Source organism: Pangasianodon hypophthalmus, chromosome 25, assembly GCF_027358585.1.
Source record: "Pangasianodon hypophthalmus isolate fPanHyp1 chromosome 25, fPanHyp1.pri, whole genome shotgun sequence".
NCBI lineage: Eukaryota > Metazoa > Chordata > Actinopteri > Siluriformes > Pangasiidae > Pangasianodon > Pangasianodon hypophthalmus.
This window is the reverse complement of record NC_069734.1, coordinates 9,508,573-9,529,487: the sequence shown is the minus strand read 5'-3', so window position 1 is coordinate 9,529,487 and position 20,915 is coordinate 9,508,573. Positions and strand designations below refer to the sequence as shown.

The following is a 20,915-nucleotide window of genomic DNA, read 5'->3' as shown; positions in this document are numbered from 1 at the left end:
TGTGGGGTTTTTAGAGAGAGCTGTATATATTTATTTTACTTCCTGCTGGAATTGAACAGGGCATTTGTAATTCACGAGTCACTACAGTTCCATGCTAGTCCCAGAGCAGGAGAGAGCGAAGCCAGTCTTTCTCAACAGGACTTTATGGAACACAAGCCCACTTACCCCACTGCACGTATGTGCATTAACCTGTCAAACACACAGCAGTACTGTTAGACCTTGACTAACATTGCAGTAGCCAGTTCAAATGGAACAAGAATGGTGCATTTTGTGGAAAAAAGGCAATGAATCCACTTTCTGTTTCAGTTACCTCTGTTGGAACTGCACAAGCTGTTTTTAAATCTTTTTTTTATATTACAAACATTTGGTGATTTGTCTCTAACAATCCTTCTACTATAAGCAAATTTGGTTCTTCTTCATGAAAATCCAATAAACCAATAATATATGTAGTAGTGATGAATAATTTTCAAAATCATCTCTCTAAAAACAAATGTGCATTTGTTGGTAACTGCTGAACTACAGATGCATTTATGCATTTATAGCTATTAATATAATATCTCAATATGACCTCTATTTTGGGGGGCCTTTTTCTTAGCCAATGCAAACACAGATTCCTGAAATTCCTATAACTAAATCATACTCTCCCACCACTAACTATTTCTCTCTGCAGAATTTGAGGGTGGTGCGTCATAGGCAAATCTAAATATGCGCTAGATGAATTTCTCCACAGTTCACTCATCCTACAAGAGAGTCAAACCAGTCATGGTTCCTGTAAGGGTCTATGTGTTTTCTAAAATCTGTGAATGTTTGGAGAAGAGAGTAGCAGAACACTATATCCTTATGCTAAGGGACAGAGCGGGCATTCTTCTCGTGCTGCTTCAACAGCTGATTAAAGACTGTGTCCTTTGCAATTAGCATCTTTCACATACTTGCACACGTGCTTGCCCACCCGTCGCAATTCACAGTGTTCTAAGGGGTTGATTGATACCAGGATTCTCAATGATCTTACCTTTGAATTAATGGTTGGTGGTTATTGTGTGCACATTAGATGCCGACTGCCATTTTAACCCCTAAATACATTTGGAACCAAAAGACGATGTCCAATATTTAGTCTGATTTTTATTCTGTGTATCAAAAACTCACAAATAATTCTCCTCCAATTAATGCTTATTATCCAACTATCCATTTTACACTAGACACAGCCACACTCCAAAATCTAGTGGAAAGCCTAGATTGAAGAAGATTGAAGGTTATTATAACAGCAAAGGGGAGAATAAATCTGTAACAGGATGTTCAACAAGCATATATGGGTTTGACTGTCAGGTGTTAACATACTTTTGGCCATATTGTATTCATTTTTCATAATTGATTAAATAAAACGAAGATGAAAAATAAAAACTTTTGAAGACATTTGAATATCGCTGTAAGTGATTTTACTGTCCATAAGTGGTATAAAGGTGGGGTGAGGATAAAGGTGTGGATAGGAGAGTATGAAAGGCTCATAGTCTCAATAATGGGGCCCCACCAACTTCTCCTTAAGGACCAGGGGAAGGGGGGATGAAAACAGTTTTAGTTAAGTCAACAAGATTAAATTCTATGCTATATATATTTAAAAACATGCATAATTACAATAAAAACAGAGCTTTTGGAATTGCTTACACTTTACTTGGGATTTACCCATTGAATAAGGCTTGATCATTTATAATAAAATTCCAATTATAATAAACAGGAAACTATGGTCTACAACCACCGGTGTGTGTAGGAAATCACTGGGTCTTTGAGGTCATTTTCTGTGATACACACAGAACGCTTATGTTGTTTTATCCACTTAAAGATTACGTGATTTTTTCCATCCCTGCCTAGCAGACTTGGCAGTAAAAGTATTGCCCAAAGAAGGCTTTAAATCCAGACAAAGGCAAAGCCAGTTACAGCTGCTGATAAGAATTTTGAGGCAATGCTAAATAAGCACACTTTTGCTATCAGTGTAACTCAAATGCTGGTAAGGTCTGAGAGAATGGAGAGATGCAGAGCATTTATAATGGCCCTGTTGTACCAGACTGACTCAGCGGTATATGCGCAACACCCTTCACTAAATAGAAAACATATGTGAAAGGTGGGCTCCTGAGGGCCTGCAAACAGAGCTGCTTTTGTACGTTAAAGCCAGAGGTTGATGGATAACTGTAATAGATTGGCAGAGTTCCTGCTTAGTCTGTTGGTTCTTCTGTCAGAGTTTTAAATACTCTTTCACTGCTTGTATGGATGTACGTAACTTACTGACATGAAAAGAAAACTATGTATTAAGATGATCTTGTGTTTGAGGCTACAATAAAGGTTTTCAGCCATCCAGGTCATTCAAAATGTTTAAGAGTAGTGAATTAAAGGAAAACTCCTCCCGGAATGACTTATATTAGTAGCCTATACAATATTAGCATTTATAATTAACACACGTATGTTCTTGAATTAAATTAAATTAGTCCTCGCTACCTACCTAAAGAAAGTAGCAGCTCTTTAGCCATTTAGTCTGTCCAGCTCTTTCACCTCCTAATCTGTATACTCATCTCAAACACATAAGATTTCAAAGCTTCACTGCCATCAACACCATTGTGATTGTCATCTCGTAGATTGTTAACTAGCCAAGCTGAGTCTCCATAAATCAACGCAACTGCTTTGCCTAGCTGCATTGTGAATCTATTATTCTGTCTCCACTATTTCTACATTAGATTTCTCATTAATATAATATTTAATGTCACTGGAAAAGATGCGCTTGCTCTTTTGTTTTTAGAAGCTAATAGTGAAACCTGACCCTTATATTTCAGATGGTGGAATTTTCTGTTCCTATAAAATGCCATTGTATAACTGCATTAGCAATGTCCCTCTGTGATGTCGTCATGAAAACCTCTAACCTCATAACAAATATTTCAATATAAACATATTTAATGTGTTTCAGGGTGGAGTTTTCCTTTAAGGTGACTGGACATGTGGTATATCATTGAGTGTGCTTGCTCACGTATGAAGTGATTCATCAGTAGTGCTTATTAGATGTTCTGATGAAACCCCTCAGATGAAAAAAAAAGCATCTTTAAGTCTTTAAGGTGATGTAAGTTGTGTCATCTTGACTTGGTGTGATGGTTTGTAATCAAGTTCTATCTACATGTGTCACACGTCTGAAAAGTTACAGCATTAGCATTAGCTGTAGGAAGGGTTTTCATCTGAAAAAAAAAGTGATATGAGCTTCATCAGCATTTAATTGATGGCTTTATTTGAAGGATTCATAATACCATCTTTCCAAACCACATTAAGCTGTCTTATAGCCATAGTCTTGCTGACATGCTTTGTTTCTGTTTACTCTTTGTGCAATCTTATGTCAGGTTTTCTAGCCACAAAACGACACTGGAAGTTCGTTAAAGGAAAAAAAAGTAGATGTGTATATTTATTTGAAAGCATTTACGTATGAGCAAGAGGGTGGGCTCCGCATGGTGAGTGTGCTCAATGAACAGCCTTGTTAGTGCAAATTGTTGATCTTGCTATTTATAAAATGCTCTATTCATAAGTGGAATAGAGGCCCACTGTGACCACACCTATCCAGACTCTGACACTGTGGCCAGAGAGGAGGTCCACTGCCATTGCAAGGCTGGGGTATGACAAGCAAAAACAAAGAAGCCTCAAGGAAAAGCTCCAAGAGCTGACATCAGTTACAAGGTCTTGGCTCTGATCGTGAGCTTACACACAGCCTCTATGTTCCACAAGCAGGAAACTGGAATGGTTGTCTATAATGGCTTAAAGTTGGTTCAGTGTGGAGGTGGAGCCATTGTGTGGTGGATATATCATGTAAAAGATATAGCTTTAGTTATTATGTTTCAGAGATTTGAGACCATAGCACAGGATACACAGTATGACTTCAATTCCATTTCTTTTTTTTAAATGAACACGCAAAGTGTGCTCCATGCATAGATTTTTCATTCTTAAATGAGCAGCAAATCTCTATCATCTGAACAAAAAGTAGTCTAAGAAAATAAAATAGACATAAGCCACAAAAAGAATTAAGAATATTGCAAAGAGCTCTATTTCCAAACATACTTTTTATATCCATTTTAAACCAGTAACTATTAAACTATTAATTATCACCTATTAAGAGATATGTTTCAAAACATACTCTATGTATACACTGATTAAACCATTAATAATTTCTATAAACTATTAACTGATACCTATTCATTTATTAACTATTACACTGGATAAATAAACCTGCACTTTATAACCTTTTTGTTGTATATTAAAGACGCAGCATTATTAAGCAGTGGAGAAAAGTACTTGGTGTCTTTGTGTGGCTGCACATCCTTGAAAACCTAAAATATGAATTTAAGGTTGGATTTGGCTCCAGTTTTCGAGACTTATATACCATATGCTGTACCTGTCACGTTCACCATGGACAATCCCCCCCCCAAAAGGCCACCAGAGGGCACCCTCACTCACAATTTTTGAATTTCTTCCTTTGTTGTCTGCCCCACTTCCTTCCTTGTTTGGGCACACCTGTTTTGTGTTCCCTTAATTAGTTACACTATTATAAGTTCTGAGTATTCCCTCCTTAGTTGGCAAGCATTATGTTGTATTGTTACATTTTATGGTGCATTTGCATTGTGAGTCTCTTTTGGTTTTATGTTGAGTTTTCTTGGCCTTGCCTTAGTCTAGTCCTTGTTTTAATTTCTTTTCCTGTATTTTGTTTAACTATTAAAAGCACTCTGCACTTGCATCCGATTTCCTCAGGCACAGAGGAAGGTCTGGCTACTGTGATGGTGAAGTGAAGCCAGAGTTGAGCCAAAAGCATAGAAGAACTCTAATCCTTGTTTTCTGCATAATAACTGATAGTCAAGAAAAGAAAAGACCCTGGACATCAGACAAAAATTCACCAGAGGATATAATAGACAGCTAAAGGGGTTCAAAGAAGTTTGGAACTTTTTCTAGCTGAGCATGAAAAAAAAATCAACATTGAAAATCCCTATTTCTCTATAATGATTTTGTCTTCATGTGGTTTAGTAGTAACAGCAGTATTAGTAAAAAAATTAATATATACATTTATGCATAAATATTTTTTATTAAAATATAAAGCATTATTTTAAGAACAAACATACAACAGGCCATTTTGTTATAGAAAAAAAAAAAATACCATGTCAGGGTGGTGTGATAAAGCACAATACAAACCCCATTAAGTGGATTATTTTCCTATAACAGCATGGCCTGATGTATGTTATTCCTACATATCTTGCCAACAATTACAATTTTTTTTAGTGAATGATGTCACACTTTTTAGTCAGTTGTAGTTACATTTAATGTTGTGAAACAACTGAGAAACAAGTTAGTTGCTATTATCAGTTATAGTATAACAGCTATAAATGTTCATTTCCTCACTAGCCTCTGTTTCCACTCGCTTGAATTAATAAGACAAAAAAAAAACAAAACAAAAAAAACACATAGCTTGTCTTGTTACCAAGAAACCAAAAAGCGCAAACTTCACTGTCCTGGAGACTCTCCTGTGGTGGAACATTACTGACTATTACAAAGTGCTGACTATTACAAAATCCTTCCATAAATGTTACATAAATGTCTCCTAACTCCATACAAGTCCCTGTGAATGAGTTGTTAATACAGAAACGATAACATATTAGAATAAGTACATTAATAGAAACCTATAATTTATGTTAGAGCCAGAACTACTGTCAAAAGCCATGCTATTACAGAAAATTAATCCATACCTTCTGATTCAAGAATTCAACTGTTCTGTTGAATTCTTGAATCTGATTAGTCAGAAGGTGTTTTTGTAACAGCATGGTCTAGACAGTAGTTCCAGCTGTATTTCACATCATCGGATTTATACTACTGCGCCCATACCAATGCAATATCATTTCTATAGTAACAGCCACTGCATCCTGCACCCTCTGCTCACAGAATGTTTTTTGTACCATTCTGTGTAAACTCTAGAGATTGTTGGGTGAAAATCTTAGATCAGCAGTTTCTGAAATACTCAAACCAGCCCATCTGGCACCAACAACCATGTCACGGTTAAAGACACAGAGATCACACTTCTTGTTCATGCTGATGTTTGATGTGAACATTAACCGAAGCTCTTAACCTGTATCTGCATGATTTTTTTTTTTTTTTGCATTGTGCTGCTGCCACATGAATGGTTGATCAGATAACTGCAATGTACAGGTGTTCCTAATAAAGTGGACTGTGTGTATGTGTGGTGGTCCTGGAAAACCCATCGGATATTGCTATCACATCATCATCAAAACAGAAAAGAACACTGTACAGATGACAGCTGACATAGTGTTTCAGTGTTTCAAAAACCTAATAAAATAATTTAATAATAAGAAATATAGTCAACAGAACTGATTGAATTAATCAGTGATTATTTCCTCGCCAAACTCAGAGTGAATAATGATCAGATGGATTCAGGGGTCAGGGAAATTCTTTGATTTAAAACAGTGATTGCCTACAAAGTCAAAAACGGACCAGCAGCCACCTACCTTAAAGCTACAGTATCACACCATGCCCTGCACTTCTGATCTTTTAGGACTGCTCAATCACACCCAACATCTCTCAGGGTGGGGGCACGGTGCCTTAGTAGGTAGCATGGTTGCCTCACACCTCCGGGGTTTGGGGTTCAAATCCCACCTCTGCCCTGTTTGCACGGAGCTTGCATGTTCTCCCTGTGCTTGGAGGGTTTCCTCTGGTATTCTGGTTTCCTCCCCAGTCCAAAGACAGGCTGACTGGCATTTCCAAATTGTCCATAGTGTGTGTGTATGCAGTTGTGCCCTGTGATAGGTTGGCACCCCATCCAGTGTGTCCCCTTCCTTGTGCCCCAAGTTCCCTGGGGCTCCAGGCTCCCCTGCAACCCTGTGTATGATAATCAGTCCAGAGAATGGATGGATCTCTCAGGGTAGAAGGACGTCCTGGCAACTAGGTAGTGGAATGAATTTCCCCTGGCTCTCCAAACAGCTGAGTCACTAGCTGTTTTCAAGTGATGACTACAGACCTACCCCTTCACCGAATACTTAAATTAGCACTTTGATATTTAAAAACGTCATCATCTTGTGGGTTTTTCATACTGTACTTCCCTCCAGCAGGGTTTTTTTAGACAGATGGTACTCATAGTCCCTAACTTAGTGAACCAGTATGGGGATGTGTTTAATGATAGGTTCTTCAAAGCACTTGTCACTTGCATCTGCCACATCCCACTAGTAAATGTAAATGTAAATGCAGTCGAGTGAAGTGAATTCTGAGTGACTTTTACCTCAGGTGATCAGACAGAGGCTGATGTGGATAATGCCGATAATCAAAATGATAACTGATTTCCCATTGTAAACTTATATTACTTATAATAAAAATTTGTAAATCTGTTGTATTCAGAACCATATATTGTAGAAAATGTCAGAATGTGATGGTCTTAAGGGTTCTCCCAGGCCGCCACACGTGCAATTTAGCCTATTGACTACCTGGGAGTATTATATTGTTTCTTCTGGTGTTTTCTGCACTGCAAGTTTTAGTCTTTCCCTTCTTTCATGACAAGCTCAGCTCATGAGTGTTGTCAGTGCAATGTAGGGAGATTCCGAGAGCATGACTAGGAAATAATAGCATAAGGAAAGTGCTCAAGTCCGTCCCATTTTAACGAGATTTTCACGAACACGGGGGATTCCACCAATCTCGCGGCACTCGCTCGAGTGACGTCTGGATTCAGGAAGAGGTAGTGTTTCACGAGCCTAGACGTTGCTAGCAAAGGTAAGTTAATAAAATACTTCCAGAAGGAAATAAGGGCAACTCTTTATAGAAGTAACAAGAAATATCGAATGGATAACAAAATATGAAGATATACGCAAATAGCTAGCAAAAAATTCACAGTTGAACGTGAGCCGAATTAGTAGGGTTAGCTAAATTAGCTGGCTAGTTAGATAGTTAGCTAGCTAGACTAGCGACAGTAAATCTAGCTATGTTAAGATTTAGCATAGCCTTTATTCCTTTATACCTATTTTATCTTTTAGTCAGAAATGTTTACAGAACTTTAACGCCGTATCTACGAATACTGTGTTATTTTGTATGCGTTTAAGTTGCTAGCTAGCAAATGTGAAAGCCGAACTAACAAGCGTTTCAAAGGTTTAGACAACTTTCACCCACACGGCCCCGCCCAGTTATGTGTTTGTGTAACAGTAAGAAACATCTGGTTTGTGTGTGTGTGTTTGTGTAAATGTTTGTGTAAATGTGTGTGTATTGGCTTTATCTAGTCATGACTGAGGTCCACTAACACATAACTTCATAACATTATTATTAATCTTATTATTATTATTATTATTATTGTTGTTGTTGTTGTTGTTTCATTTAGTAGTTGTCGCTCCAATTAGGGTTGCCATGATGCCAGAATTTTGGCAAAAGTAGTTAATTTATTCCTCCTGATCACTGGCATATCACATTACAAATTAGGTTTACACTTAGAATAGAAAACAATAGAATAGAGTTTTATCAAAATAGAAAATAATAGATTATAAATGGTTTCTTAGAGAAAAAGTGTCATCTTTTGTCATGGCACTATAAACTAAAGTTTTATGCATTTACAAAATACTATACTTTCTATCAAGAATGCAGACAAAATGAAGCCATGACTGTGAGTGGTCATAAAAGTCAGAGGGTGGGACAAACAGTGGTGATCAGGGATTGGTCATTGGGAACAATGATAATCAGGGATTGGTCAGTGAGAAACAGTGGTTATCAGGGATTAGTCATGGATAACAATAGTAATCAGGGATTGGTCATTCAGAAACAGTGGTGATCAGGGATTGGTCATTGGGAAAAACTGGTAATCAGGGATTGGTCATTGGGAAAAACTGGTAATCAGGGATTGGTCGCAAGCTCAACAGAGTCAGGTATTACATACTGATGGTGAGTCAAGTGAACCTGCTCAGATATCTGCCGCTGTGAGTTTAAGTCACTGATGTGCACTTGAAAAGTCGCTAGATTTGTCGCTAGACTCTTTTTTGATTACAATAGCTAAAGGGGTCTGAAAAGTCACCAGATCTAGCAGCAAAAATTTGGCACCAGGGGTGTTAGAGTTTGATAAATTTTCATGATCTGACAACTCAGCCTAAAAATATCATGGTGTTAATCAACCGTTTTAAAATGTGTAAGTCGGGATGAAACAATTTATTATTAAGTCTTTGTACAAAAGTCTTTTTGCACATCCTTGTAAATATGACAAAAACAAAAGGAAACGAAAACATCAAATCCTCCAGTTGTTGTTCTTTCTTAGAAAAATATTTCTGAGAATGAATTTTCCAGGAAATATTTATCAAGTTGTCATTATGAACTGAATGAGAGGGTTGCAGGAAAAAAAAAGGAGCACTGAACCAAAGAAAAAGAGATCGTTGTTTTGATCAGCAATTCCTTGTTCTTCTGTGTGTCTCATAGGCATCATGAATGGTAAAGTTACAAATGTTAGATATGGCAACAGTGGTAGGAATGTGATGTGTTTAAAAGTAGCAGGTTGTACAGCCACATTCACTGCTCAGAGAAATGGAGGTAGTGCTGCAGTATGATTTAGGGACCAGAGTGAGAGGGTTACAAAATCCAACCTACACTTATCGGCAGCCGACAAAAGGAACTAGAGCCTCTGGAGTGAGGAACTTGACTGGGTACATTTTTTTGTACTGAATTACCTAACTAAATGTTTGTTTTGAAAACCAGTGTATTATTAAAATTATTAACAGTGTCTTACTTAAAAATTAGGCTATAGACAATCTAAGTGATTAATTTGTAAAATACATAGAATAGATAGTAATTTGTTAAATAGATAGAATACAATAGAAATCCTTGCTGCTCTTCTTTTCAAGGAGCTTATATATAATTCCTTGCATGGCTCTGCCATCTGTATTTATATGCATCTCACAGAATCAATGTAGTATTTACCTATTCAAATAAAAATATAAACATATTTAATTGGCATTATTGAAAAAAATATTAAAGTTTCAACACTAATTCACATGCGGTTGATGAACTATTCATAGAAGCCGTTTCTCCATTTCCCGGTCATCTTATTGCACCTGTGTCATATAACAATTGTGAGTGCATGTGTAATGATGCACATGTTGACTGTGTAGTCTCTGGGAAAATGTGGCATGTTAGAGAGACTAGGCCAATATAATATTCTGTAGTGTAAAATATTTTACTTATAAAGAAAGAATGTAATTTTCAGTACAACAGTAATTTATAAAGAACATTTTGCTTCTTTTTTAAACTTATGTAAAGTAATGTTGTTTGATGTGTAATGCAGAAATGCACCAGCACATCACTAACTGGTAATATTTCTCTTCTCATCCCTCTCCCGTTTGTGTTTATATAGATGGCATGTGGTGACATGCATAAATCCAATCCTGATGAGTATCCATTCTCCAGATGTATGGCTGATATGGAGAAGGAGAGGGAGTCGTACCTAAGCCCTACAGAAAACCCATCCACGCTTAGTGTTTCATCCAGCGTCCAAGCAGAGCAGCAAGGCTACGATGTTGACTTTGACCCCCCACTGGAGAGCAAGTATGAGTGTCCCATCTGCCTGATGGGTCTAAGGTCAGCCGTGCAGACACCATGTGGTCATCGCTTCTGCAACGGCTGTATTAAAAAATCAATCAGGTGAGCTGTTTGCCATTTCTTGTTCTATACATTGAACAGGAAGCCTTAAACCAACATTTTATATTATTATTTTTTTTAGGTTTTGGACAGCAGTGGTATATTTAATGATATACATTAAAATGTAATCTAAACTGGCTACTGAAAAACTCATCTGACCTAAATTTATATCAAACAAGTTACAGTCTTCTGTCATCTTAGGGTATCTCATATAATGGTATTTATTATTTAATTTAGTTAATGTTATATTTAATGCCAAAAGCATAAATGAGTCTTTTTAAAACAGCTGAAACCCCCATCCTGGACTACTCTATTGGTACACATATAGCTTATCTGCTAAGTCATATATGTAACCTTTCTGCAGCAAGTAAGTAGTGAAGGACACAAGTAGTTGTACTTTCATTCATGTATGGTTCAGAATTTTAATTTAAATATCAAATAATCAATGAATAGTTCTTTTATTTGAGTACTTGAAAAGTACAAAAAAACTAATTGAAAAGCTTATTACTACTTTTAATTTGAATGCATTTGCTGTCTTTGTAGTTTTGATCAACTGCAATATCGTCTGATCATCTGAAAATCTCTACCGGTTGACAAGAACAGACAGACCACCTACCATTATTGGTGTTAGCTCAGTTAAAAAAAAAGAAAACATATACATCCAAATTTTAAAGGGATTTGGGTGCCTTTTTGGTATTATGAATCTTGTCAAATAAAGTAATATACATCTTAAATTTCCATGACAGTCCCAGTTCCAGGATCAGTAAAGAAGAGCAAAACTATAACTTATTCATCTTTCTGGTAGGGACACGGGGCAGAAATGTCCAGTTGACAATGAAGTGCTGACAGAGGACCAGCTTTTTCCAGATAACTTTGCCAAGAGGGAAATCCTGTCTCTCACTGTGCGCTGCCGCAATGCTGGCTGTAATGAGAAAATGGAGCTCAGACACTTGGAGGTAAATTTCAGTTAATATGGTGAACATTCTGCCAGAACTGCTGATGTGCTAATTCCTGACAACACAGAAAAATTTGGCTTAGAGGAAGAAAAAACCACTAAAGTGGTTTGATCTTTCATATGTTTATTAAGGTGTGTATTTCCTCTCCAGAATCACTTGAAGCTCTGTGAATTTGCTACAGTACCTTGCCCCCAGTGTCAGAAGCCTATATGGAAGAATAGTGTAGAGGAACATATGAGCAAGGACTGTTTACAGCGCCTGATCACATGCCCTGACTGTGCAGAGAGTATCATCTATGCTGACAAACAGGTGAGAGGACTTCAAGAACTGTTCCTTTAGCTTAAAAACCAACTGGTAAAGCTAAAATGTTGACTGAAGTGGATGAGAAAGACCATTCTTGAAACTCTTTACTTCCTATAAATTCAGCATTCACAAATCTCTCCCTTTTTAGCATGGTGAAGTTTTACACTGCCTGCACCATTCTTCTGTCTGCCTCTAATAAGGGATGGGCACAAGTAACAGCAGTTACCCACAAGCAACAGCAATGATCAATCATAACACTTGATTATTTATTTTGCAGCTTCATCAGATACGTTTTACATCATTTCAAGTTCAGTATCAAGCAACGAAACATGAAAACTTCCTGAAATGGAGCCATATTTTTCCAAAATACGGTCATTACGGAGGCTTTTTAGCTGGAACTGCAGACTGATAGGTTACAGTGAGATTGGGGGCAGGCACTTGTGTACCCTTTACCACAGTACCACAGACTCAGTCACTGAAAAGTTAGACTTTATGTATCATGACTTATTTTATTTTACATTTACATTTATGGCATTTGGCAGACGCCCTTATCCAGAGCGACTTACAATTATCTCATTTATACAACTGAGCAGTTGAGGGTTAAGGGCCTTGCTCAAGGGCCCAGCAGTGGCAGCCTGGTGGTGCTGGGATTTGAACTCTCAACCTTCCGATCAGGAGTCCAACGTCTTAACCACTGAGCTACCACTTCCCTTATTTTAGTATTCAGCATCCATCAGCTATTATTATTATTATTATTATTATTATTATTATTATTATTATTATTATTATTATTATTATTATATGTTTTTCAAGGTTTCGGGGGGTTTTGGGGCCCTTAACATGCTCAAAAACTCATGAAATTTGACATACACGTCAGAGTTGTCGGCCATTAGGCCCAGGCAAAGGGTAGCATATGGGCTCTGCAGCACCCCCTTTTACACGGTACATAAACTTTGTGCATATATTGTTCATACTTGTACGAATACGTACAAAACTCAGTACACATATTGTTCTCATCGACCCGAACAACTTTCACACTGACAGTCGTTAGCTCCGCCCAACAGGAAGTCAGCCATTTTGGATTTTTTGAAGAGTGCATGTGGTGAACTTCTAAATACTCCTCCTAGGGGATTCATGTGATTGTCACCAGACTTGGTCAGCATTATGCCAAGACATTTAGGATGCTAAATTGCGAAGGGATTTTTGATATCTCGAATGGTTTTGCCATGGTGAGGCAATAAATTTATGGCGAAAAAAGGGAAACAGGAAGTGTATCATATCTTCTGAGTGCATTGAGTGATTTAGATGAAACTTGAGGTGTATGTTTGGTCATGGGGGCTGAACACATGGATGTGGCTATTGTGAGCTCTAACTGGCAGCAGGAAGTGTGTGACTTACAACAGAATTTGCAATAATCCTCTTATATTTCCCCGAATTGCTTCAAACTTGGTCAGAATAATGTCAAGACATGGCTGAAAAATTGTAAAAGGATTTTTAATATCTTAAATAGTGTTGCCATGGTAATGCATCAAACATTAATACTCTTTTCGGGTGTTTCTGAGGCTCTCATGAATTTCACGCACGTCAGAGTTAGTTGTAGGCAAAAGCTAAGAAGTGGGTGTTGGGGGAGGGCTCTAAAGCGCCCCCTTTGACTAAAGTGGTGGGGTCAGTTTTACCTACAGAAACCATACTCGGTACTTACGTTGTTCTCATCAAGCCGGACAAATTTCAAAATGACTGTCATTAGCTTCTCCCAAAATGAAGTAGGTCAATTTAGATTTAATGTGGATATTTTTTTTAAAATTGCAGGCTCTGAATTTTTAAATACTTCTCCAAGGGTATTCATGCAATTCTCACCAGATGTGGTCAACATAATGCCAAGTCACTGAAGAAACAAAATTGCGAATGGATTTTTGATATCTTGAACGATGTGGCCATGGCAAAGGATTAAATTAATTACAAAAAAAGTGAAACAGGAATAGTCTCGTATCCTCTCAGTGCATTGTCTGATTTAGAACAAATTGATGTTGTATGTTTGGTCACTGGGGCTATGTTGCACTCTCTTAAATGCATGTCCCCACTATGCATTACATCACTACAATTAATTAATGGCTAATAAGGATAACAACATATATCTCGTATCTTCTTCATGCATTATATCACCAAATATGAGCTGTATGTTTGGACATGGAAGCTGTTGTAAAGCCTTAGACCTGGGCTTAACCTAACAGATCACCCCAAAACAAGTTAGTCTACAGCAATTGCTTCACTATGCATTGTTTTCATAGAAGTGATCATATGAAGCCACCATATGCTGGCAGTGGCACCATAGTGCTTGGGCCCATCATCGCTGCTTGCAGCTATATTTGCAGCAATAAAATGTCTCACTTTTGGATGTTGATCCTGTAAAATAAAGAAGTTAATGCTCAGCAAAGAAATACAGGTTAATAGAAATATTATGCCAAACTAAAATGCAATTCAAATTTAAATCTCTGGGCAAACTAAATGTTGATTTAATAATTTATGAAATTAACTAAGGACATCTCTAACCTTATAATTAGGCATTTGACAAAAAAAGACAGTGGAAAGTCAATGTAAATGACTATAACAATTTATATTATTAAAAATTTAAATTTAAAAAATAAATAAAAAAATTAATTTATTTGTTTAAATGACTTTATGTTTAGAGCAAGAATCATTTGGTATAGAGTAAAACACTATGAGTCTAAGCTAGGTGTAAGACTCTGATGTCTCACTGCTGATTTCTGTAAGATCAAATGTTGATTTTTACCATTTGTGTTAATGTTGTGGTAATGTCTTTTCTGCAGTTTCATGAGCAGATGTGTCCCTTTGTGAATACAGTGTGTGAGTACTGTCACATGGATTTCATTCGGGGTCAGGTGAGCAATGCATCTTGCATGTGGGCATACTTTCCTGTGAGTTTACTGTAGCTCAATATGATCTGCTTATTAAGTGAAGTGATATATTTGTTTCAGTTGTCATCACACTGTGCCACAGACTGCTTGAAAGCTCCTGTTGCCTGTACTTTCAGCATGTTTGGTTGTCAAGAAAAGGTAAAGCCATGCTGCCATGATGACAGAATTTCACACTTTGTTAATTTATTTTACATTGAGTGAGTTAATATACTTATAGTTATATAATAGATTAGCATAATGATTCATGAAAGGATTCGTCCTTGCATGACACTGAATGCATTTTACATGCTATAATGGAATAAATAAGTGAGTTCTTTTGTCTTAGATGCCGAGGAACGACCTGGCCCTTCACATGCAGGAGTTTACACAGATGCACATGCGCTACATGGCCGAGTTCCTGAGGAACCAGACTATGAACGGCATTCCCCCCACTCCAAAATGTGGCCCTTCGTGTTCACCTCCATCCGAGCATGGCGCCTCTTCCAGGGTGGGAGAGCCATGCCAGTGCAACCAGGACATGCAGCAGCTACGCGAGACTGTTGTGGAACTTGAGGGCCGCCTTGTGCGCCAGGACCATCAAATACGGGAGCTGAGCATTCGCAATGATACACAGCATACGCAGATAACGGAGCTACGCAAGAAGCTGGCGTTGCTGGAAGAGAAAATGCATGAGCTGGAAGCTCAGCAGTACCAGGGTGTCTATGTGTGGCGTATAGAGGGATTCTCAGCTCATCTGCACCAACAAGAAGCCGGACAACCAGTTGTGCTCCATAGCCCACCATTCTACACGGGAAGACCGGGCTATAAACTGTGCCTGCGACTGCACCTGCAGACACCAAGCGCGCCACGTTGCTCTAATTACATCTCGTTATTTGTGCATACAATGCAGGGTGAGTATGACAGCCAGCTCCCATGGCCCCTGCAGGGCACCATCCGGCTGGCTGTGCTGGACCAGGCTGAAGGCCAACACCACATTGAGATAATGGAGACCAAACCAGACCTGCAGGCCTTCCAAAGGCCCACAGTGCAGCGTAATCCCAAAGGCTTTGGCTATGTCACCTTCATGCAGCTGCAGGCGCTGCGCCAGCGAGGATTTGTCAAGGACGACGTGCTGCTGGTGCGCTGTGAGGTCATGCCTCGCTGCGACACCAGCCTCAGGAGAGAGGGCGTGCAACCTCGAGGACCCGAACCATCTCTCTGAGCATGTCTTAATCACGTTGCTGTTGCCCTACATGTTCTCAGAGACACACCTTGCTAGTACAAAGCTTCCTTTTGTTTTAAAAGATGATTTTTACATTACATTTGTGTATGATTTTGAAGCAGTGAGCTAAAAGAACTATGTAAAGTACCACAAACAACACAGTGCATTGCTTTAGAAATTGAGAACTGCTCCCAATTAATGATTAAACAAGGGCATCATAGATTCGACCACTGAGAGAAACCAGAAGTATTAAGAGCAGCTCTAGGTGGTGCGCTGTGAAACCGAATACCTGCTTCCTGTTTTTTTTTTTTTTTTAAAGTATAATTTTCTTAATAATCGAATAGCATTTTGTGAATTAATGACATCCTCCTACAGGATATGGTGGTGTGTAGCAAAACTAATACTTCTAAAAAACTAATACTTCTACCCTGATTGCACTGGAGAAAATAAAACAGTTTCAACAGCCCCCTCTATAATTCGTAATGAATGTGCTGCCATAAGTTCACTATCACACATACCACTAATAGAAAGAAATGACAAAAATTACAGCTAATTTCACTTGACAAATAACAGAGTAACGTTTTCTTAGACGAGCATTATCCAGAAGGTAGTGTGTGAAGTCACAGCTCTAAAAATAGAGTCTTTGGCTGAGCAGCAGACCAACAGAGCTATTAATCATTAAGGAACGCACAGAATAAACCATGTCAAGTATATCTGTTTGTACTTATTTGTATTTTATGGTATTTGTAATTAATATGGTTTTATGTCACATGTTGAACATGAGATTATATCTAGCTTCAAGAACCAACCTACTGTATATGTACCAACATATATATAAAAATGCTGACAACAATGACCTAAGACATGGCCTAAAATTCATCTTAATGACTTTCCCGATTATAATATTCTTTTGATTGATTTTTGATACTTTTAATTTTTGTGTGGCTAGTATACCATACATTTTTAATATATGAAAAATAAATTTGCAAGATCCATCTCACTCCTTATTCATCTTTTCCAGAATGGTTAAGGTTTTAGTTTGAAAGTAAGTACATCCAGCAGTCTCAACAACTTTGGCTTTCAAATGTGGGACTGACTTGAGAGCGATCCCTCTTATCCTTTTTCCTCATTTCATCATTAGTCCCACATGCCTCCTCTGACCCAGAATGCATCCTACTAGTAACAGTGAGAAGCTGCATGTCAGTGATGACAGATCTGCCATCAGATACAGAGTGACGCCGCAGGCTGTTTCCTCTCTCCATGTGCCCCTCTCCCTCCTGCTCCAATAAAGGAGTCAATAGAGAGACCTCTGAAATATGCTGTGTGATCCTTATCTCAGGTTGAATCAGGTGTTTACGTTCTCTGATTTCTTCTTCATAGCCTGGCGGAGTGAGAGAGCAGGGGCACAATAACATGTTAGTAAGGTTAAAAATGTAAAATGTAAAAATGTAAAATGTAAAAATGCTGACAATCATACCAGGTATTTATGTCTTATGTCTATGTATCTACGTCTTGAAGCTGTTTGGTGTGGCATGGTACGGTTTGGTGAGGTTTTTTTTTTTTTTTTTTTTTTTTTTTTTTTATAAACCGTTTAAGAAGATTAAGATTAAAGTTGGAAATGGTTCCTAGCTTTGAAAACATTCTGAGAATACCTGATCCTGATCACTAATATGTAGACATGAATATGTAAGGAACTTGTGTTACTTTTGTGTTTGCAGTTCCACAGATAGGGAGAAACCACCATTTCCAGCATTTTCTCAAGGCGAAAATATTCCATTGAGGGGCCTCTGGGCTCATGGACTCCCTGGACATAAACAGTAACACAAAGTAGAAGTACAAGAACACTTGATAAAGCTGGTATGTGTGTTAGTGTGACTGTGTGTGGAAAAGACACTTACCTGCAGGACTAACAGCATCTGTCTAATGGATGTGGGGAGCAGAGAAAGGTTGGTGTGGAGCAGCTCCTCCAGTGGAAGCCTCATCAGGACGAGATCCCTGAAGGCTAGCAGGGCCATTTGCCTTACTGTGAACTCATGACCCTGGGGTTGAGCAAACGATACAAGGAAGGGTAGTAGGACAATAATTTCAGTGTTGTTACGCTTCTGACCGTGTTATGGCCCAAGTTCTCGTGTGGGGTAATTCATGTGATTTGTGATATACTGGATGTTGATATACCTGTAGTGGATAAAAAATGGCCTGCAGTGTGGGCAGGATTTCTGAGAAAAATCTAATCCATACATCAGCCAAGAAAAAGAGCTGATCTTCCCCTGGGAACAAATGAAGTGTGTATGTGTATATGTGTATGTATATATATATATATATATATATATATATATATATATATATATATATATATATATATATATATATATATATATATATATATATATATATATATATGTGTGTGTGTATATATATATATATATATATATATATATATATATATATATGTGTGTGTATATATATACATTTCATTTATTTATTTGTGTGTGTAGTAGCCCATATGTTGTACTGTGCTGTCATGTACAGTACAAATCTGTCATCAGCATTTGTTTCTTACCTTCATATAGTTGAACCTCTTCCAAAATAGACCTAAGACCTTTATTCAGAAGTTGATTCTACCAGTGAAAAAAGAAAGGCATCATTATATTAAAGGTAATCTCAGTGACTTTATTGAAGTTAGTTGAAGCTAAACTGAAAACAAATACAGCCCTTCCATTTAGGGTACCCTCTGAAGCCAGATTGGCAAAAAACATAGCTCGTATTCCTGGATGACAGTGCAAGAATGAGTCAACAACAAGTATCAGACAAAAAAGAAAAGTCTCCTTGTTCTGATTTGTTGGATGTTGGTGATACATCATTAGTTTTTTTCTTCTACTTCCTGTTAGAGCCAAAGGGGCAGTTTATCTGAACAGATATTTTACTGAGGCTACTAGAATGTGAAAGCTTTGCCAAATATAACATGAACTTTAACATCATAGATCCCATTTTTAAATATGCAGCAAAAGATCTACTGAGATCTATTGTTTTTAGGTGATGTAAGTGCATTTATACTTGTGAAAATGCAGTTTTGTAATCAAAACACAATAAAAACAACACAATCTGTTATTGTGTAAATGTTGGAGCAGATCGTGTTGAGTACCTGGAAATACTCTTCAATGAATGACCCCATTTCTGTTTTTAAAAGCCACCTGTCAAGATGAAGCGGAAAAGCATCTGAGATAAGCTGCTTTCGTTCTGCTCATATATAAACTTTACCAAATATAAAATATTACTTAACATAAATATTAATCCATACTTATTACATTGTTGCATATCGTCTAATGCTTATGCATGGCTCGTTTATATATGTACCTGATGCTCTGATTTAAGAAGTAGAGTTCATTCATTTGCAGTCCTTCACCTCGAAACACCTTAATGACTGCAGAATAGATACTAACACAAATTGTGCATGAGGTTTATCTAATAAACGTTAATAAAAGGAAAAACCGACAAACACATTTGCATGTCTAGTGATCCCATTTAGTTTTAGGGGTAATGTGTGAGCTCTACCTGTTCATATCATTGACACTGGAGTTAGACTGTGCCTGAGGTAATGCTGGAAGAGTCACGGTGCTCGAGCCAGGAACTCGCTGCTGACTCAAGCTCATCTTCCTTGCTTTGCTTCAACACACAAACAAAGATCCTACACAAAGTGGCATTTAATAAGCTGAAAATTCGGCATATCCGTTACATGTAGAACAGTGGCATATTCATCTTCATCTGATTCATCTCAAAGCATGTAGAGCTGTTGGGACTTTTCAGGTGATTGATTTTTAGAGCTTGTGAAAGTGACCAGGTGGGAAGGCTGCACTTCCTGTGGTGTAGTAACTTCCTGTTACCAATACTGTGTAGTGTTTATACATATGTCTACTTATTAACTAAGCAAAACACACCACTCAGCCCTGAGGGTGTTTCAGCTGCGTGACAGGGACATAGACTACATCTCAAGGTGATATGCTAATAGAAACACAGAGAATAGAAACATGTAAGTTTCAACAATGACGACAAAGAAGGAACTAAATCGTTATGAAAATATGACTAATTTCTATAAATAATTAAAAATATGAACCATTCTATTTATAGCTAAGCCTAGTTAACATGCTAACTATTTACAGTTCAGTGATCATTCCAACTTCCAATTTATTTCACCTTCCTTCTGAAGACGTACAAATATATTGTATTTTACCCAAATTTTACCTATAAGAGCTTAGTAATCTTATCTACAATGCAGAGGAAGCTTTAGCAGTGCTGATTGAATTATGATAAATAGACTACATACCCAAGTTACTTTACAGGTGGTCGCAGGTGAATGTTGTATTCAGATATTATTCCTTACTTTCTGTAGTACAATCTTTGTTCAAAGTTTTACATTCAGAATTAATGAGCAATTTCGTATGCCATAGAGAGTAATTGTTCAGTTGGTGACTTTCTCCAGCAGTGCTGTGAGCAAACTGCTGAAGTCTGTTTTTTGTTACTTCCCTAGGTTACTGATTCATTAACTGAGAGAACACTGTATTGTATTGGTCATTCCGATAATGAATAATCAGTGCATGAAGGCTTGGATGAATATCCTACAAACAGTAAAGAACTCTTCACTTTCAAAGCCTCTTTGGCAGTGAGCAGCAAAAGATAACTTAATAAATATAATTCATGTGATTCACACACAGCATTTACTTCATTGCTTAAAACAAGGAAGTTGGGTAGAGGAAGTGTAAGTTAGGCGCTGGACCAAAACGAGTCGTTTTAGCCGCAGAATTGTTGTACTTCATAAAAAATGACATCAGAATGGAAAAAGGTTTTTCAACAAAT

General features: G+C 37.6%; 2 protein-coding genes across 7 annotated transcripts; one reads left to right on the top strand and one right to left on the bottom strand.

Annotated features, from left to right (window-relative positions):
* Positions 1 to 7,524: 7,524 nt before the first annotated feature.
* traf6 (TNF receptor-associated factor 6) lies at positions 7,525 to 17,064 on the top strand. Of its 2 annotated transcripts, none has more exons than XM_026937676.3 (7): positions 7,525 to 7,776; positions 10,385 to 10,671; positions 11,474 to 11,624; positions 11,775 to 11,933; positions 14,756 to 14,827; positions 14,924 to 15,001; positions 15,189 to 17,064. In XM_026937676.3, exons 2-7 carry the CDS (start codon positions 10,385 to 10,387, stop codon positions 16,062 to 16,064), a joined length of 1,623 nt encoding a protein of 540 aa, XP_026793477.1. In that variant the 5' UTR covers positions 7,525 to 7,776; the 3' UTR covers positions 16,065 to 17,064. The 2 variants fall into 2 exon arrangements, with proteins under 2 accessions (XP_026793477.1, XP_053085462.1); XM_053229487.1 differs by lacking the exon at positions 7,525 to 7,776 and adding an exon at positions 7,813 to 9,677.
* Positions 16,778 to 20,851, bottom strand: LOC113540969 (proline-rich protein 5-like). 5 transcript variants are annotated; one of them, XM_026937688.3, is made up of 9 exons: positions 20,386 to 20,851; positions 19,617 to 19,727; positions 19,419 to 19,499; positions 19,207 to 19,255; positions 18,625 to 18,682; positions 18,240 to 18,331; positions 17,963 to 18,103; positions 17,769 to 17,868; positions 16,778 to 17,445 (listed from the first exon to the last, which is right to left on the bottom strand). In XM_026937688.3, exons 2-9 carry the CDS (start codon positions 19,712 to 19,714, stop codon positions 17,129 to 17,131), a joined length of 936 nt encoding a protein of 311 aa, XP_026793489.1. In that variant the 5' UTR covers positions 19,715 to 19,727; positions 20,386 to 20,851; the 3' UTR covers positions 16,778 to 17,128. The 5 variants fall into 5 exon arrangements, with proteins under 5 accessions (XP_026793489.1, XP_026793488.1, XP_026793487.1 ...); XM_026937687.3 differs by having other exon boundaries at positions 19,617 to 19,749; positions 20,386 to 20,850; XM_026937686.3 differs by having other exon boundaries at positions 19,617 to 20,063; positions 20,386 to 20,849.
* Between the last annotated feature and the right edge of the window lie 64 nt (positions 20,852 to 20,915).

What these genes read in the sequence shown, in the direction of transcription:
- traf6 (XM_026937676.3), top strand. Translation starts at nt 10,385, where the DNA reads ATGGCATGTGGTGACATGCATAAATCCAATCCTGATGAGTATCCATTC. An exon ending in TGTATTAAAAAATCAATCAG is followed by an intron (nt 10,672 to 11,473) that starts GTGAGCTGTTTG and finishes TCTTTCTGGTAG; the next exon opens with GGACACGGGGCAGAAATGTC. An exon ending in TGGAGCTCAGACACTTGGAG is followed by an intron (nt 11,625 to 11,774) that starts GTAAATTTCAGT and finishes TTTCCTCTCCAG; the next exon opens with AATCACTTGAAGCTCTGTGA.
- LOC113540969 (XM_026937688.3), bottom strand. Translation starts at nt 19,714, where the DNA reads ATGAGCTTGAGTCAGCAGCGAGTTCCTGGCTCGAGCACCGTGACTCTT. An exon ending in AGTGTCAATGATATGAACAG is followed by an intron (nt 19,500 to 19,616) that starts GTAGAGCTCACA and finishes AATTTGTGTTAG; the next exon opens with TATCTATTCTGCAGTCATTA. An exon ending in AGATGCTGTTAGTCCTGCAG is followed by an intron (nt 17,869 to 17,962) that starts GTAAGTGTCTTT and finishes GTTTATGTCCAG; the next exon opens with GGAGTCCATGAGCCCAGAGG.